The 17,360-nt window shown below is 48.1% G+C and overlaps 1 protein-coding gene across 1 annotated transcript in view; it reads right to left on the bottom strand.

The window, feature by feature from the left end:
- LOC119972907 (piezo-type mechanosensitive ion channel component 2-like) overlaps positions 1 to 17,360 on the bottom strand; it is a 1,374,210-nt gene that overhangs the window by 422,129 nt on the left and 934,721 nt on the right. Inside the window, 2 exon segments of the mRNA XM_038810453.1 lie at positions 14,246 to 14,419; positions 14,985 to 15,133. Coding sequence (XP_038666381.1) covers positions 14,246 to 14,419; positions 14,985 to 15,133 — 323 coding nt within the window.

Below are 17,360 nucleotides of genomic sequence, written 5' to 3'. Positions count from 1 at the left end.
CCAAGAGCGAAATGCGTGCCGAAAATCCGGCGCACCCTGGGGCAGCTGATGCATCTGTGTTGGTGCCGGGGGAAGGAGCAGTGAGTGATGTAGGTTAGGCATGCTCACCAGCCCAAATGATACCCAGGTGGTCACCCAATGTGCGGCAGAAGCCGGATAGACTTAACCTGTGACTGGACACTTCTTTCTCTAAGCAGCAATGTGATTGTAAATAAGGGGATTTTAATAGATATGCATAGAGGCATATCTGTTTATAATTGTACATAGTTGTATCAATGTATATATAAAAGTGCCACTGTAAATTGACAATGACGATCACATGTAAGGACAGCTATAGCCTCCCACCAGCAGGTGGAACCAGACCAGACAGATGTATATATATTGGAGGACAGACGGAAGCCAGGCACTTGCTGGCAGGACGGACAAAACAACAGACATCAGTAACGGAGAAGGATTTTATTGGATATAGTAATGCATGGTTACCACTAAGAATAAATACTTGAAGCAACTATATCATTGTGTTCTAGGTGTACCTTCATCATCGAAGAAGTAACAGAACACAACACTAATAACCTAGTTAACAATGCTCATTTTGGGTTCTATCAGGACGACTCAGCTCCTGGCCTCATCAGAGCCTTGGCCAAACTTGGACAAAGGTGTCAACTACCGAGGTGAGGTGACAAATAGGGGAAAAGTCACCACTAGCTGAAGTCATAGCTAGCACAAAGGAAGCTGGTGGTGTTTATGTCCTGCAGGGCATAACTGCAGGTGTTCCTCAGGACAATGTCCTAGGCCCAACCTTCTGTAGTTGCTTCTTCAATGACCTTCCCTCCATCATATGGTTAAAAATGGGGACATATGCTGATGATTGAGAAATGTGAAGTTTGCAACGCCTCAGAAAATGAAGCAGTCTGTGGCTGGATGCAGCCTTGAGCTGATAAGTGGTAAGTAATGCTTGTGTCACCCAAGTGCCAAGCAAGGACTATCTCCAACAGAGTTTACCCACCTTCTCTTGACAAAATAAGGCATCCCGTCACTGAATACCACCCCCCGCCCCCATAAATACTTTGGCTGGAACAGCAGATCAGAGGCTGGGTATTTTGCAATGAGTAACTTGCCTCCTGACTCCCAAACTTTCCACTATTGACAAGGCACTAATCAGGAGTTTGATGGAATGCTCTCCACTTGTCTGGATGTGTGCTGTTCCAACAACAGTTGGAAGCTCAATAGCATTTCAGTCTTGACATTATTCACCACCTCAAACATTCACTCCCTCCACCACAGCTACACATTGGCAAACGTTTTTAACCATCCACAAGATGCACTGCCACAATTAAAGTTCCTTTGACAGTACCTTCCAAAACCAGAACCCCTACCAGCCAGAAGAACAAGGGCAGCAGGTACATGGGAACACCATCATCTGTAAGCTCCGCTCAAAGTCACACATCATCCTGACATGGAAATATTTTGAAGCTCCTTCAGTGCCACCTGATTAAAATCCTGGAACTGCCTCTCTAAGAGCATTGTTGGAGTACCTTCAATGCTTGTCAGCAGCAGTTCAAACGGTACACCACCACATTTGCACGGGAAATTAGGGATGGGAAATATACACTGGCTTTGTCAGACATGCCTGCATCCCATGGGCGAATCAACTTTGTTCTGGTACACTTGTCACAAGATGTCTTAATCCTTTTTTCTCATGATGTTACATCAAATCAGCAGTACAATCTATCCATAATCTGTTGGTTATGGGCCGTGATTATTAACATTTTCAAGTGATCAGTCATTGAATGTGTAGCACCTCACGTGCATGGGTTGAGCCAGAATAGGTCACTTGCCCATTCTTTTGGCAAGGAATGTTGCATTATTTGTAGAGATGATGAAAGGGATGTGAAAAATAAGGATGCCAAAATATGATTCACCAACTGAGTGTATTCATAGGGACAAAATATTCATTATAATAATTGTTGCCTTGGGAAAGCCCCTCCCATCTGGGCTATTCTCCCTTCCAACCTCTTCCATCGGGCAGAAGATACAAAAATTTGAGAACACACACTCCAATAGATTCAAAAACAGCTTCATCCCTGCTGATACCAGACTCCTGAATGGCTCTCTTAAGGTCTGAACCGATCTTATGGTCTGAACTGATCTTTCTACGAATCTTCTCTACAGTTGTAGCACAATGTACCATATACTTCACCCGCTGTCTATGTATTTTCATTATGTATCCTCATGTAGTTATCGCATGTTCTATATTTTCATGTGTGGAGCGAGATTGTATGCAGAACAATACTTTTCACTGTACCTCGGTAAAAGTGACAATAAATCTAAATCTAATCTAATAATAATGATATTAAGCATACTGATGCTGAGCTGGACTAAAACATTTAAAAGTTAAAATTTAGACTATGAACAACCAACAATGCATCTAACCTAATAAAGGATCAGATGCTGAAACAATTCGGGTCAATTTTAACCCAACCAACCCAGTGGAAATGAGGTGAACTGTTAAATATGCGCTGCTTATTAACATATTCAGATTCCACTTCTCTCATAACAGTTCGCATTTTAATCTGTAGAACTCTGCAGGTGGATCAAGCTCCTACCTAAAGCAGGCAGAGTCCTCATGAATATAATGAATCATAGAATGGCTACGGCACAGGAGGGCATTTAGCTCGCCATGTTCACACTGGCTCTCTGTTAAGAGCAACTCATAATTTTCTATTCCTCTGACTTTTCCCAGTAACCTTGTAAACTCTTTCTGTTCATAGGCTGGTTTAGCACACTGGGCTAAATCGCTGGCTTATAAAGCAGACCAAGGCAGGCCAGCAACACGGTTCAATTCCCGTACCAGCCTCCGCGAACAGGCCCCGGAATGTGGCGACTATGGGCTTTTCACAGTAACTTCATTGAAGCCTACTCGTGACAATAAGCGATTTACATTACATTATCCAATTCTCTTTTGAAGAAGTCAACCACACTCTCAGGCAGTGCATTCCAGATTCTGTAAAAAATAATTTTTCCTCATATCACTGTTCTTTCTTTTGCTAATCATTTTAAATAGATACTCGCTATTTCTCGATTCTTCCACCAATGGAATCAGTTTCTCCCTATCTACTGTCCCGATCTCTCATCATTTTGAACATCTCTATCAAATCTCCTCTTAACCTTCTCTTTTTCATGAACAGCCCCATCTTCTACAACCAATCCAATTAAAGATTTCAATAGGACTAAGGGTGAGCAGGCACCCTATAAAATTTCAGACCTTCAAATTTGCCAGTGGAAAAGAGTTAAATCCCCAGCCTCTTGTGTTCAGGAATATCAAGTACTCAGTCCTGACATTCTTTTGAGTCAGGTCTTAATTATTGCCTCAACATCATGGGTGGGATTCTCCATCCAGTGATGCCGGAATCGCAAAGCACAATTGGGCGAAGAATCGCACGTCAACTAAAAATCAAGCCCGGCTCTGAGCGCCCAACGGAATGCTATGTGACCAGGAAAAGCAGAGTACTGTGTGGGGGAAGGTAAGTACTATAAAAAAAACTAACCTCAGGATTCTGCGCCAGGGTCCCATGTTCGATTCCCTGCTGGGCCACTGTGTGCGCGCAGTCTGCACGTTCTCCCCGTGTCTGCTTGGGTTTCTTCCGGATGCTCTGGTTTCCTCCCACAGTCCAACGACGTGCAGCTTAGGTGGATTGGCCATGATAAATTTCCCTTCATGACCAAAAGGTTAGGGGGGTTTATTGGGTTATGGGGATAGGGTGGAAGTGTGGGCCTAAGTGGGTCGGTGCAGACTCGATGGGGAGAATGGCTTCCTTCTGCACTGTATGTTCTATGTACTTGTTGGAGTTGAAGGATGAAGGGGGATCTTATTGAACTTTACAGGACACTGCGAGGCCTGGATAGGCTGGACGTGGAGAGGATGTTTCCACTAGTAGGAAAAACTAGAATTAGAGGGCACGATCTCAGACTAAAGGGATTATCCTTTAAAGCAGAGATGAGGAATGTCTTCAGCCAGAGGGTGGTGAGTCTGTGGAACTCTTTGCCGCAGAAGACTGTGGAGGTCAAATCACTGAGTGTCTTTAAGACAGAGATAGATAGGTTCTTAATTAATAAGTGGATCAGAAGGCATGGGGAGAAGGCAGGAGATTGGGGATGAGAAAAACATCAGCCATGATTGAATGGCGGAGCAGAATCGATGGGCCGAGTGGCCTAATTCTGCTCCTATGTCTTATGGTCTTATTGATGATGTGGAGATGCCGGCGTTGGACTGGGGTGAGCACAGTAAGAAGTCTTACAACACCAGGTTAAAGTCCAACAGGTTTGTTTCAAACACGAGCTTTCGGAGCACGGCTCACCTGAAGAAGGAGCCGTGCTTCGAAAGCTCGTGTTTGAAACAAACCTGGTCTTATTGATAGCAGCCGTGGAGTGTGCCACTGGCCTGGGTAGCACCAGCGGTAGCTGTGGGCAGGGATGGGTGCTGGAGCCAGAGATCTCCACGGTGCTGGGCACTGACGGGACCAGTTGGGCAGTGGCCAGAGTGCCAGGGGGAATGGCCGGCGGTGGGAGCGTGGTTGGGGGAGAAGCGAAAGGGGGAGGGGGACTTGCGGGGACAGGGGCTGAAGTGCAGGACCGGGCATGTCTGGCTGAGCAGAGAGACCTTACGGCATTTCTGCCGGATCATTGCGCACCCGGAACCGCTGGGGTATAGAAGAGCACACCTGCTCCCGGTTGCTGTCAAGGTGACGGTCGCCCTGAACATTTTTGCAACGGGATCCTTCCAGGCGAAGGTGCATCTGCACCATCACAGAGGCCCCATATGCCCAGATGGTACAACATATGTTTTAATGGGGACCGAGCCAATATATGTTTTAATGGGCAGCACGGCAGCATATTGGTTAGCACAATTGCTTCACAGCTCCAGAGTCCCAGGTTTGATTCCCGGCTTGGGTCACTGTCTGTGCGGAGTCTGCATGTTCTCCCCGTGTGTGCGTGGGTTTCCTCCGGGTGCTCTGGTTTCCTCCCACAGTCCAAAGGTGTGCAGGTTCGGCAGATTGGCCATGCTAAATTGCCCTTAGTGTCCAAAATTGCCCTTCGTGTTGAGTGGGGTGACTGGCTTATGGGGATAGGGGGAGGTGTGGGCTTGAGTAGGGTGCTCTTTCCAACATATGTTTCTACAGGTTTGTGCCCTAGCCTCTAATGCTATCCTGTGTGCTGAACCACTGCCAACATTGAAAAAACAAAATTCCAATTGAGGGGCAATTTGGCCAATCCACCTACTCTGCACATCTTTGTGTTGTGGGGTTGAGACCCACGCAGACAGAGAGAGAATGTGAAAATATGAGAATGTGAAAACTCCATATAGACTCCATATGACCCAGGGCCGGGATTGATCTCGGGTCCTCGGGGGAAGCAGTGCTAACCACTGTGCCATGGTGCTGCCCTCACCCGTGCCAACGTAACTACTGTCTAGCACTTTGACAAAGAGTCATCGGACTCAAAACATTAGCTCTTTTCTCTCCCTACAGATGCTGCCAGACCTGCTGAGATTTTCCAGCATTTTCTCTTTTAGCATCATACATTCACAGAGCCCGGTTACCTTTCACCAGGTCCTCATTATTTTTTAGCTGGCTCTACAGCTGCCTGCCTTTTATGCTGGTGCTGAGTTAACTCAGTTCAATTGAGCACGGGGTACAATCATCCCCAGCTGGATGAGTCCTGTGCAGGTTACTATAGGTTATTACCCCCCACTCCAAAGTCCGAAAACCCCTCGCAAGGACGACCATTGAGGAGGAGAGGATAGGAGAGGACCAAACAGGTGCAAACCCCACAGTGGCCAGAAAACAATCCTAAAAAGAAAATTGGTTTGCATAAGGCGCCACCTAATAGGGAAGCAGGACGGGCAGGTGTGTACTCCACTGTAGTGAATGTGATTCACACCGGATTATAATCTGTATATGCATGTGTCTATATTGTAAGTGCAGTAGCACTACCTGTCCTCCAGGGGGAGTAGCTCTGGGAATGCTCGAGTTGTACGGGGCTTCTCCCTTGGCTCTGCCCAGGACTCCGCCCCCTGAAGCTGCTGTATAAAGATCAGTGCCACATGGTCAGCCGGCCAGTTCACTGAAAGTTCAATGGCTAATAGGCTGGCTCTGTTGTGAGTATATTAAAACCGCTATTTTAATCCTACAAGCACGTGTCCGTAGAATTGTTGGTTCCAACATCCATGAAGCATTACGTCTGGCCCAACACCCTCACCAGTCACACAGGGGGCGAAGATGCCAACAGCCGAACCCAGGGATGGCACGCACCACGGTATCGGACCCATCAACCCAAGGCCCAATCAGCGTGGCATGCCTTCCAGCCACAGGGAGAACAGGTGAGGGGGAACATCGGACAATGTCCACTTCAAAGTCACGTTAAAAAAAAATTCAGGCACTCTAAAGTCTACCTAAAAATAAAGCACCTATCAAAATGCCCAGGGAGCTGTCACCCCAACATTCTTACAGTACCTCTACACATGCAAATAAACACACAGCACAAATAATAAAGATGCTGCCAGACCTGCTGAGGTTTTCTCGCATTTTCTCTCTCTGCTGTCTAACCTTCTGGCCTTATGGGCCCTAACATTCCATCTAGATGGTTTACCAGGCATTACATCAGGGCTGGAGGTGGCCTGCTGTGATTCCCACCCTGTGACCTGGATCCCCTTTGGCAGCTGTCCTCTGGAGCGACCGGGCCTGGATGGGCTCAGCAGTCTCTTGGGTGTCTGAGCATGGTGCAACCCTGTTTGCTGCCTATCAGGTGCACCAGGGACAGGAGGGGCTGGGGGGGGGGGGGGGGGGGGGGGGGGGGCAGAGTCTGAGGCGCTGATGTGTTCTGGCACCTCTGCTGTGGTGGTTAATGGCTCGAGCCCCATCATCCCCCTTCCTTCGGGGTCCCCAATGGTCCCCAGGCTACTCCTTGTGACGGCAGTGTGGCTGGATCCAGCTCTGGGAGCTCCCCCACCACCTACCACTGCCAGTCCTGGAGCACTGCTTTCGGCTTGACCAGGGTCTCGATGCTCGCAGCCATGGAGCACAGAACTGAACCACCTCCCTCTGGGATTGTGCCATGACCCTCTGTGACTGGCTCAGGGCAGCCAGCGAGCAGGCAATGAGTTGATGCCCTCAACCATGACATGGTGACTGGGCCAAGCTCTGGAGCACTACTGCAATGTCTAGGTGGCCCTCCAACATGGCTGTCTGTGACAGAGCCACCCTGTCATGCATCTCGGCCATCACCTGCAAAGAGTGTCCCAGGCCTTGGACAACTTGACCCATGGCAGATACCATCGCTCCAAAGGCCTCCACCGGGGCCGCTACTCGTTCAGTGTAGGCCTGGGTAGCATGCATGGTCCGCACTACTTCCTGCCCATGTAGGTGTTTGGACTCCTCCAACTGCACTTGCAGGCACTGGTTAGTTGCTGACACCCCCTCATGTAGTCCCTGACTCTGTGTCTGCAACTCCAGCATCAAAGGGGCTGCCCTTTCCAGAAGCCTAAGGCCCATCTTGTCAGCAGCTAGTTCCTCGGGTTAGGCCGCCCTTCAACCGTCCGCCCCCTTGGGGTTCCTACCTCCGCCTTATGTAGCGCTGCGATAGTGTGGTGCACACCAGATAGTGCCCCAGGAGCCTCTTCACTATAGTGCCCAACCATGATGAGTGTATCTTAGATGGTGGAGGATGTTGGAGACGGCTGAGATGGAAAGTCGGTGTCTTCCCAGGTAGGTGCTCTGGGGTGCAGCAGACTGTCATTGGGGGCCTGTGTCACTGGGGTAGTGTCTGGGGGTGGGTGGGGGGGTATCACAATGGGCCACCTCATTGGCAGGTGACCCTGCAAGACACAACGCATGGTTGGATCGCGCATGGGGTGGTCGAAGGGCGGTCTGGAGGGGTGTTGGGTAAGGAGGTGGTGGGATGGTGTGGAGGTGTTGGTGTGCTGGTGTGTTGGAGGGGTGGTGTGGAGGTGCTGTGGCAATGAGGTGGTGGTGTGGAAGGGTTGGTGTGGAGATGGAGGGGTAATGTGGAAGGGTTGGTGTGGAGGGGGGTGGTGTGTGAGCCATAGAGAGGTGGTATGGATAGGGTGGAGTTGGAGAGGTGGAGGGGTGGTGTGAAGGTGGAGGGGTGGTGTAAAGTTGGGATGATGTGGAGGTGGTCTGGAGGTGGTGGTGTGGAGGTGGCGGGATGGTATGCAGGTGGAGGGGTGGTGTAGAGGTGGAGGGGTGTATGCAGGTGGAGGGGGTGGTGTAGAGGTGGAGGGGTGTGTGGAGGTGGAGGGGTGGTGGTGGAGTGGAGGGGGTGGGTGTGGAGGGTGGGTGGTGTGGTTGTGGAGGGGGTGTAGAGGTGGTATGGAGGTGGAGGGGGTGGTGTGGAGATGGAGGATTGGTGGTAGAGGTGGAGGGTGGAGTGGAAAAGGGTTGGTGTGAAGGTGGAGGGGTGGTGTAAAGTTGGGATGATGTGAGGTGGTCTGGATGTGGGGTGTGGAGGTGGCGGGATGGTATGCAGGTGGAGGGGTGGTGTAGAGGTGGAGGGGTGGTATGCAGGTGGAAGGGTGGTGTAGAGGTGGAGGGGTGGTGTGGAGGTGGAGGGGTGGTGTGGAGCTGGTGTGGAGGTGGTGGTGTGGTGTGGAGGGGTGGTGTAGAGGTGGTATGGAGGTGGAGGGGTGGTGTGGAGATGGAGGATTGGTGTAGAGGTGGAGGGGTGGAGTGAAGGGTTGGTGTGAAGGTGGAGGGGTGGTGTGGAGAGATGGAGGGTGGGTGTGGAGGTGGAGGGGTAGTGTGGAGAGGTGGAGGGGTGGTGTGGAGGTGGAGGGGTGGTGTGGAGGTGGAGGGATCATGTGGAGGTGGAGGGGTGGTGTGGAGGTGGTGGAGTGATGGTGTAGGGGAGGGGTGATGTGGAGCTGATGTGGAGGTGGTGGTGTGGTGTGGAGGGGTGGTGTAGAGGTGGAGGGGTGGTGTGGAGGTGGTGGGGTTCTGGGGTAGGGGAGGGGTGATGTGGAGGTGTTGTGGTGCTGTGAAGGGTGGTGCCATGGGCACTGCAATTCAGTGGGGGCTCACTTGGTTCCCTGATACTGGCCTCTTCCTTGGCAATTGCCTGGTCCCCAGGCCCGTCCGCCACTCTGCAGCAGATAGGGGCTACAGGTCCGGCTGCCACTCCAGTTTGATCTCCTTCTGCGGTTGCGCACACAATTTCTCCTTGGCGGGGGGGGAGGCAGACGTGCACAGTGTGAGGGGGAGCACACACACAGAAGTGCACAGCGTGAGGCAGTTGGACGCGGGTAGCTCAGGGAGTGTACAAAAAGTGGCCTGTGTGTGCAGGACACACCGGCCATGGCGGGTGGTAATTGGTGTCGGCATGTGGTGCAGGATGGGGTAAGAACAGACTGCTGGCAGGTGCGTTTCGGTCACCCTGTAGTTTACGGGTGTACAGGTGTGTGGGACAGGGGTTGGCGCCAGAAGCACAATGCTGGTTACTCACCCTGGCCACCCTGAGGACGTCATGCGCTTTTTATGGCACTGCTGGTCGGGTCCTGGTGGTGGGGTCCACTGCACTAACGGCCTCTGCCCATTGCGCCCAGACCTAGTGTATGGTGGTGGGTGGCAGACTCTTTCCCACCTTGCCTCTCCTCCAAGGCATCCAGCAAGGTCTCCAGCTCTGCATCTGCGAAACAGGGTGCCGTTCTCAGGGTGCCATCTTCTTGTTGGTGAGTGTGGGTGGTGAGTGAGTGCTTATATGCGGCTGCAACTTGTCAGCCTCTCAAGTGCCAATCCTGATTCCAGCAAACTGTACACTGTTTTGCATTGGAATCGCAATTCGGTCCCATCGTCAGCACTTAGTTCTCTGACTCTCTAGATGTTCGCACCGACAGCTCAGCAACCTTATTTACCATATTCCATGTATTTACATACAAGAACAGAAATCTAAATAAACTGTTACATGCTCTGCCCCTGACTTTCTACACCTTTTTATTTCCTACTTGAGGTCTATTTGTCTCTCCCAAGGCCTTTGTATCTTGATTTTCCTCTTTAATATTACTTTCTGCCAAATTAGTTCAAACTAAAAGTGAAAAGTGCAGACGATACTGGAAGTCTGCAGAGGGATTTGGATAGGTTAGTGAATAGGCAGATGAAATACATGTTGACCAATGTGAGGTTATCCATTTGGTAGGAATAACAGCAAACGGGATTATTAGTTAATGATAAAATATTAAGCAAGCTACTGTGTAGAGAGACCTGGGTGGCTAGTGTAGAGTCACAGAAAGTTGGTTTAATAGCTGCAACAGGTGATTAAGAAGGAATGGATTTGTCCTTCATTGCTAGAGGGATGGAGTTTAAGACTAGGGAGGTTATGCTTGCAATATATAAGGTGTTTACTGAGGCCATACTGGAGTATTGTGTTCAGTTTTGGTCTCCTTACTTGAGAAAGGACATACTGCCACTGGAGGTGTGCAGAGGAGATTCACTAGGTTAACCCAGAGCTGACGGGGTTGGATTACGGGAGAGGGTTGAGTAGACTGGACTGTACTCGTTAGAAGTTAGAAGGATGCGGGGGGATCTTATAGAAACATATAAAATTATGAAGGGAATAGATAGGATAGATGCGGGGAGGTTGTTTCCACTGGCGGGTGAAAGCAGAACTAGGGGGCATAGCCTCAAAATAAGGGGAAGTAGATTATGGACTGAGTTTAGGAGGAACCTTTTCACCCAAAGGGTTGTGAATCTATGGAATTCCTTGCCCAGTGAAGCAGTTGAGGTCCCTTCATTAAATGTTTTTAAAGTAAAGATAGATAGTTTTTTGAAGAATAAAGGGATTAAGGGTTTTGGTGTTCGGGCCGGAAAGTGGAGCTGAGTCCACAAAAGATTAGCCATGATCTCATTGAATGGCGGAGCAGGCTCGAGGGGCCAGATGGCCTACTCCTGCTCCTAGTTCTTATGTTCTTACTGGCAAGTTCGATTAAACTCTCCCCAAACGCTCAAGCAATATGCCTCACACGGACAATGGTCTCAGATCTGTACAAATGCAATTTTTTTCCCCCTGCATCTCCCCTAGAATGAGTTCCAATATCCCAGGAATCTAAAGCCCTCCTATCTGCACCATCTCTTCAATGAGACATTCATTCATCTTCTTTATGAAGCGGGCAGCACGGTAGCATTGTGGATAGCACAATCGCTTCACAGCTCCAGGGTCCCAGGTTCGATTCGGGCTTGGTTCACTGTCTGTGCGGTGTCTGCACATCCTCCCCGTGTGTGCGTGGGTTTCCTCCGGGTGCTCCCGTTTCCTCCCACAGTCCAAAGATGTGCAAGTTAGGTAGATTGGACATGATAAATTGCCCTTAGTGTCCAAAATTGCCCTTAGTGTTGGGTGGGGTTACTGGGTTATGGGGATAGGGTGGAGGTGTTAACCTTGGGTAGGGTGCTCTTTCCAGGAGCTGGTGCAGACTCGATGGGCCGAATGGCCTCGTTCTGCACTGTAAATTCTATGATCTATGATCTTATTTCTATGCTTACTTGCACATGGTGCTGTGAGTAATCTGGAGATTACAGCATTTTCTCTTTCCAGCTCCCTAAATTTGCCTGTAATCTTTCTTCCCTCTTTTTTCCTGTGTCATTGATGCCAATATGGACCATGACTGCTACCTGCTCACCCCTGCTCAGAGTTTCTGAAACTGCTCAATGACTTCCTTCAACTTGGCATCAGGAAGGCAACATACCGTCCTGGACTCACTTCCATGGGTGCAGAAAAATCTGTCTGTTTCTTCATCTATCAAATATCCTATCACTATTGATTTTCCAGTTTTCTCTCTGACCCACTGTACAGTTAAGCCAGTTGTGGATCCGTGGACTAAGCTCTGACTGCACACCAGAGGGGCCCAATCTCACCAGTATTCAGATACTGGTTGGAAAGTTATATACAGTGAGGAGACTCCTGCACTATCTACTTGTTCCTTATTGACCAACTGACCATTACCACTCTCCCTGCAAAAACTTTAATCTTCAAGGTGACCACATCAATAAAGGTGCTATCCACGACATCTCAACATCACAGATACACCGCAGTGACGCCAGCTGCTGTTCGAGCTTCAAGACCTGAAGCTCGAGCTGCTGCAGCATATGACACTTCCTGCAAGTGTGGTTATTCAGGAGGTGAGGAGCATCCTGGAGTTTCTATGGATCAGCAAAGACAGTAACAGTGCAGCTTGTGAAGTATCAGATTCAACAGCAACTTCAGGGGCGCGATTGGAGACTAAGGACGCGATTCTCTGAAATGGAGACCAAGTGTTCGCACCATTGTGAACGCCATCGCGTTTCACGACGGCGCGAAATGGGCGCGGGGACAACCGATTCTGGCCCCCACAGTGGGCCAGCACGGTGTGGGAGCGGTTCATGCTGCTCCAGCCACCCTTTCCAGCGCCAAATGGGCGCCGCGCCCACCCGCGCATGCGCAGTTGGGCCCCGCCAACCTCCGCATGCACGGGGACTTCTTCAGCGCGCTGGCCCCAACGCAACATGGCGTGGGGGTTCAGGGCCGGCTGCGCAACAACGTAGGTCCGGGGGGGGGAGAGGCCGGCCCGCCGATTGGTGGGCCCCGATCATGGGCCAGACCCATCGGATCCCCCCCCCCCACCCCGGGACGGAGTCCCACCCCCACAGGCCACCCCCCGACCCTTCATGCAGAGTTCCCGCCGGCAGCGACCAGGGGTGAAACGGCGCCGCGGGACTCTGCCGTTTCCACATGGCCGCTCGGCCCATGCGGGCCGGAGAATCGGCGACCCGGCTGCGGACAGCGCCCCGCGACCGGTGCCACGCCAAATGCACCGGCGCAAGTGGTGCCAATTCTCCGCATCTCGGCGAATCGCATGCCGGCCTCGGGGCGGCGTGGTTGTGGTGATTCTCCAGCCCGGCGCGACGCTTGGAGAATCGCGACCCAGATTTCTGTACAGATGTCAGTTTTAGCTAGTAAGAGCGGTGAGCATCATTTGTACAGCCAAATCTGGGTCTGTATTAATGTAATATCACAAATTATTAAATATAAGCAAAATGAACAATCCTGTTTCAAGACTTTTAAAAATATAAAAATTTCCAAAAATGTAATTTGGAAACTGAAAGGAAGGATTGATCCCTAAACCAATCTATTTATTCTGTTACAAAATCTGACCTGTAATTAGTGAACATAAAAAAGTGAGAAATTATCGATCTTCAAGAAACTGAAAAAAAGACCTGGTACGACAGTTATGTATGTAATAATGAAAGCCAATGAGTAAACTATTGATTTACCTTCTCTTCTATTCTACAGGGCAACTTTACTGACCCACTTACAATGCAAAATAGGGCCAGGAAAACAAAAATTTACTTTAAAAATCTGACTTAATTTACAACAGCGCCTCAAAATGGTTGACCACTATTACCTCCATGCTCCTACTGAAATAGACAGGTTCTCTTGTCCATTGCTGGACAGTGATGTGATCTCATGGACATTGGGTAAGTCGTCTGCTAACTCTACTGATTCCACAGCCAGAATTTTCCAGTCCCCCAGGAGCACATATTGACCAAGCAGGTAGGAAAGAAAGGTTGGGTTTTATTTATGATATACAAGCTCTTCACTCTCCTGAGGGTCGCTTAGCCCGACCTGCACCCAGGTTGGGGGTTTTATTCTCGTGATCTAATCCCATGTTAAGGGGAATCTCTGTCTCCTCATTGCTGGGAGTATTCAGAGGAGGTCACGGGGAATCTGATAGTCCTGATGCAGTGAGCTCCAAGGGGGTTATAACCCCCCCCCCCCCCCCCCCCCCCATCTCCTCCGCGGGGAAACCGCCGTATCACTGCCCACATTAGGAAAACTTCCAGGTAGTGTGAATATGTCCTGATGCAGCTCCCTAATTTCACTCCCCTCCACCTCCAACTCTATCCACCAAACCTTTATATTTCAATAATTTTGACACATACATTTCTAGGAAGCTGCAATATTTCACTGTGCTCTAAATGGTTCATATTCAAATCTTAAGTAGTCAATGATAACTAAAAAATGCATACATTTCAGTTTTTACAATTAACATGTAGCATATATTTACAACATCCAATCCATTTCATATGCTTGGTTAATGCAACAGATCATCAAGATCAGAGCCAGAACTGAGATCGTCATGAATAGCAATCAAGAAATATTCAACCCTAATGATTGTTTTGCCAAAATAGGGATTGGTTCTTACCTATAGATAGTGCTTTCCTGTTTGCTAGTAACAGCTTTTAGATCAGTGAGCTCCAGAAATCGATCATGGAAATAATGTAGATGTAATACACAGACCAGCAAGAAAGATGTGGGGATGAAAATACTGGTAAACAGATCTGTGACACTGAATTGTTCTAATCCAAGGTCCTTCAATCTTTAACGAAAAGAAATAATATAATGCACAAGGCTTTGAAAGGAACATATAACAGATTCTGATCAAAATAAACTGAGCTTTTATTTACAATTGTAGAATGTAAAGTTAGTTTTCAATGCTGAATACCAAAAGGTGGAAATTAACATTTATCATTGTGTGTAGACAGTAATAATTTTCACTTATTTTATCTTGTTTCAGCTGAATCATAATCCTATGCATATAAGCAACATCAACTGTATGTAAAGTGTATTAAATTTTGCCACTTTGATTAGTCACTATTAGTTCTTTACATGTTCATAATTTAAAAAAATTCAGTCTCAGGATGTGGATTCTACTTTCAAGGCTAACATTTATTACCCACCCCTAGTTTCCCTGAGGCGTGGTGACCTTTCTTATTCTTTTCATATTAAATATTATCCCTCATGTCATGTGCAGTTCCACTTATCTGAATAAAGTTGTATCCATTATAATGTCTTTCTGAAATTAACAGGCATTTGAGATCAAATAGAACATTATTTTAGATTGTTGTGCAAAATACCTTCTCTTACATTTTTTGATTACTCACTTTTCAATATCCATTCCAGTCATGTTTCGCCACAAATTTGGGAATGATTCAAACTGATAAGTGTACACAAGGACCAAAACCAGCATTGTATAGGAAACAACAATAATCCAAAAATATTTCAGGATCCGCCGCCACCAGTCATAATGCACCTGAAAAAAATGCCTCCATAAATATAAATAGCCAAGGAAAATATGACATAGCTAATTATGACATGTAAAATCTTTGTATTCCCCATGTATCAGCCATAAAAATAAATCTCAACAGCATGATGGTACAATCACATTGCAATTTTGTGTTGCCACACTCGTATGCACTGGGCACCTGCCAATTAATGTACCCCAACATCCTTCCGACATTTTCACCAACTTTCTCACTCTCATTCCCATACTGTCTAGTGTATAATGGCAGTGGGGACAGATTGAGGGCCTTACATGGGCAATAATTGACCCCTTAAGGACCTCAACAGGCTAGTCGGGGCCATGCCAAACTATGTCAGGGGCTGGTTCAGCACAGGGCTAAATCGCTGGCTTTGAAAGCAGAGCAAGGCAGGCCAGCAGCGCGGGCTCAATTCCCGTACCAGCCTCTCCAAACAGGCGCCGAATGTGGCGACTAGGGACTTTTCACAGTACTTAATTTGAAGCCTACTTGTGACAATAAGCAATTTTCATTTCATTTCATTCATTGCCCACCCCTGTATTATGGGGACTGGGTCGGGAATGGGCAGCAAGGCTGGGCTAGCCACACTTACTGAAAACATGCTTGGTGTTGGCGACTGTTGTAACCTGCACTGGCCCTATTGGGTATTGGCAATTGGTTACCCCATGGATCTTGGGGATATGAGCCTCCTCGATAAGGGGGTGGGGCATTTGTTAACCTTTTTTGCTGTATACATGGAGTCGGCCAGTTAGGTACTGGCGAGAAGACCAGTAGCAAAGTGCTGATGTTGTGTAAATATTAGTGTAAATAAAGTTAAGTTTCATTTGACTCACAAACTCATGTTGTACTCTTTGAAGCCTTCACAAAAGAGGTCATAAAATCCAGCCCCCTATCTATGAATCGTACTAATTGCAATTGCAGCTTTCTGTTGGAAATTCTAGGTAGCAGAATCATTTTTTACTTTTAAAAATCTTTGTTCATAGGAAGTGGCTGTCAAGATCAGCATTTACTGCCCATCCCTAGTTGTCCTTGTATAATCACATCATGTATAATCACATTATAGAATAGCCAATGTTGTTCCTTTATTTATAGAATAGCCAATGTTCCTTTGTTTAAGAAGGGTAGCAAGGATAATCCAGGGAACTACAGGCCGGTGAGCCTTACATCAGTGGTAGGGAAATTACTGGAGAGAATTCTTCGAGACAAGATCTACTCCCATTTGGAATCAAGGGGTCGTATTTGCGAGAGGCAGCACGGTTTTGTGAGGGGGAGGTCATGTCTCACAAACTTGATAGAGTTTTTCGAGGAGGTTACAAAGGTGATTGATGCAGGTAGGGCAGTGGATGTTGTCCATATGGACTTTAGTAAGGCTTTTGACAAGGTCCCTCATGGCAGACTGGTACAGAAGGTGAAGTCACACAGGATCAGAGGTGAGCTGGCAAGATGGATACAGAACTGGCTAGGTCATAGAAGGCAGAGAGTAGCAATGGAAGGGTGATTTTCTGATTGGAGGGCTGTGACTAGTTGTGTTCCGCAGGGATCAGTGCTGGGACCTTTGCTGTTCGTAGTATATACTAATGATTTGGAGGAAAATGTAACTGGTCTGATTAGTAAGTTTGCAGATGACACAAAGGTTGGTGGAATTGCGGATGGCGATGAGGACTGTCAGAGGATACAGAAGGATTTAGATTGTTTGGAGACTTGGGTGCCGAGATGGCAGATGGAGTTTAATTTAGACAAAAGTGAGGTAATGCATTTTTAAAGGTCTAATATAGGTAGGGAATTATAAAGTGAATGGTAGAACCCATAAAAGTATTGACAGTCAGAGAAATCTTGGTGTACAGGTCCACAGGTCACTGAAAGGGACAACACAGGTGGAGAAGGTACTCAAGGTGGCATAAGGCATGTTTGCCTTCATTGGTCAAGGCATTGAGTATAAAAATTGGCAAGTCATGTTGCAGCTGTATAGAACCTTAGTTCGGCCACACTTGGAGTATAGTGTTCAATTCTGGTCGCCACACTACCCAGAAGGATTTGGAGGCTCTGGAGAGGGTGCAGAAGATATTTACCAGAATGTTGCCTGGTATGGAGGGCATGAACTATGAGGAAAGGTTGAATAAACTTGGTTTGTTCTCACTGGACGAAGGAGGTTGAGGGGCGACCTGATCGAGGTCTACAAAATTATGAGGGGCATAAACAGAATGGATAGTCAGAGACTAT

The sequence above is a fragment of the Scyliorhinus canicula genome, chromosome 10 (genome assembly GCF_902713615.1).
Source record: "Scyliorhinus canicula chromosome 10, sScyCan1.1, whole genome shotgun sequence".
Classification (NCBI taxonomy): domain Eukaryota; kingdom Metazoa; phylum Chordata; class Chondrichthyes; order Carcharhiniformes; family Scyliorhinidae; genus Scyliorhinus; species Scyliorhinus canicula.
Note: the sequence above shows the minus strand (reverse complement) of the source record. Positions and strands in the feature narration are given on the sequence as shown.